Source organism: Amphimedon queenslandica, unplaced genomic scaffold, assembly GCF_000090795.2.
Source record: "Amphimedon queenslandica unplaced genomic scaffold, v1.1 AMPQUscaffold_13438, whole genome shotgun sequence".
In the NCBI taxonomy this organism is placed as follows: Eukaryota; Metazoa; Porifera; class Demospongiae; order Haplosclerida; family Niphatidae; genus Amphimedon; species Amphimedon queenslandica.
In genome coordinates, this window is record NW_003546326.1 from 278685 (window position 1) to 280044 (window position 1360).

Below are 1360 nucleotides of genomic sequence, written 5' to 3' on the forward strand. Positions count from 1 at the left end.
TTTATTAAGTGTTTTGATGGCATACCAGCTGGTAATAACTTAACACTGCATGCATGTGAATTCGAAACCTTTTTTGAGAACTGTATATCTAATTGTCCTGCTGTAATAACTGGTATTAATATTACTAATGACTTTACATCTTCAGTTCTAATGTCATCAGTTCATTCATCATCAGTATCACTCACATCAATAGTATTGACTACCCCATCAACGACGTCTGTATCATTGATAATATCTACTTCGCCAGTAGTTCCAACTACTTCCACTTTTATAGTTACAACTAGTTCATCAGCTCCAACTACTTCATCATCTACTTCAAATATTTCCTCAATGATGTCTTTACAAACAAGAATGTTGACTTCTTTTGAACCAACTTCATCAATAATATCTGAATTTGAAACATTTCCTTCATCAGTTCTGACTGCTTCAACTACTTCATCAGTGTCAACTACTTCAACAGTACAACAAGTTACAAGTAGCTCCATCATAAGCAGTACTACAGATACTCCTACCATCAGTAGTTCTACTTCTATCCGTACCACTAGATTAACTAGTACATTAGTGACAGGTATAGTGTATGTTCATTTGTGTAGTTATAATGTACTTTATTGTATACATAGGTACTTCAACTGCTATACCCCCATCAGTTCTAATACCTTCATTCCTAACTTCTACATCCATTACTCTTTCAACCCTAACTTCATTATTCCCAACTTCTTTATCTTCATCTCTATTGCGTTCATCTACAACTTTACTTTTGTCTTCATCTTCATCTCAAACTTTGTCATCTTCTTTTATTACTTCTTCTTCATCCTCAATGTCTTCATCAACAACTCTGCCACCTTTGTCATCATCTTCTTCGTCCATAATCTCTTCTTTATCCCCAATGCCTTTCTCCATGACTCCACCTTTCTCCTCATCTTCTTCATCTTTAACTTTGTCATCAGTAACTTCTATAACTTCTTCATCCCCAACTCCTTCATTGACGGCTCCTTCATCCATATCTTCTTCTTCATCAATTATTGGACTGGCTTCTGGAATATCAATTGCACTACTAATTATAATAATTGGTATGTACATTATAATCAAATGTTGTCATTAATATGTACCTTGTAGTTGTTATAGTAATTGTAGCGGTAGCAGCAACAGTTCGATTTAAAAAGAGAAGAGGAAAAATGGAAGTGACTACTAGTAATGTTTATTCCACTGGACCAAATATGGTAAAGAATATTTCTTCATTTTAATAAAAACATAACTTATAACATAAATTTTAGATTCCATTAAATGGTGTAGTGAGAGATGATCCTCCTCCTAATACTCCTCCAGCAGTAGTTCCCCCACCTATTACACAGAGGTACGT

At 34.4% G+C, this 1360-nt stretch overlaps 1 protein-coding gene across 1 annotated transcript; it reads left to right on the plus strand.

Moving 5' to 3' along the window:
- Nucleotides 1-6: 6 nt before the first annotated feature.
- On the plus strand, nucleotides 7-1354 carry LOC109581447 (uncharacterized serine-rich protein C215.13-like; the record flags this gene model as incomplete). The annotated part of the gene is made up of 4 exons (XM_019995549.1): nucleotides 7-568; nucleotides 621-1070; nucleotides 1117-1220; nucleotides 1275-1354. Coding segments are annotated over exons 1-4 (1052 nt in total), but the record flags the coding sequence as incomplete, so codon positions are not given.
- Nucleotides 1355-1360: the final 6 nt, after the last annotated feature.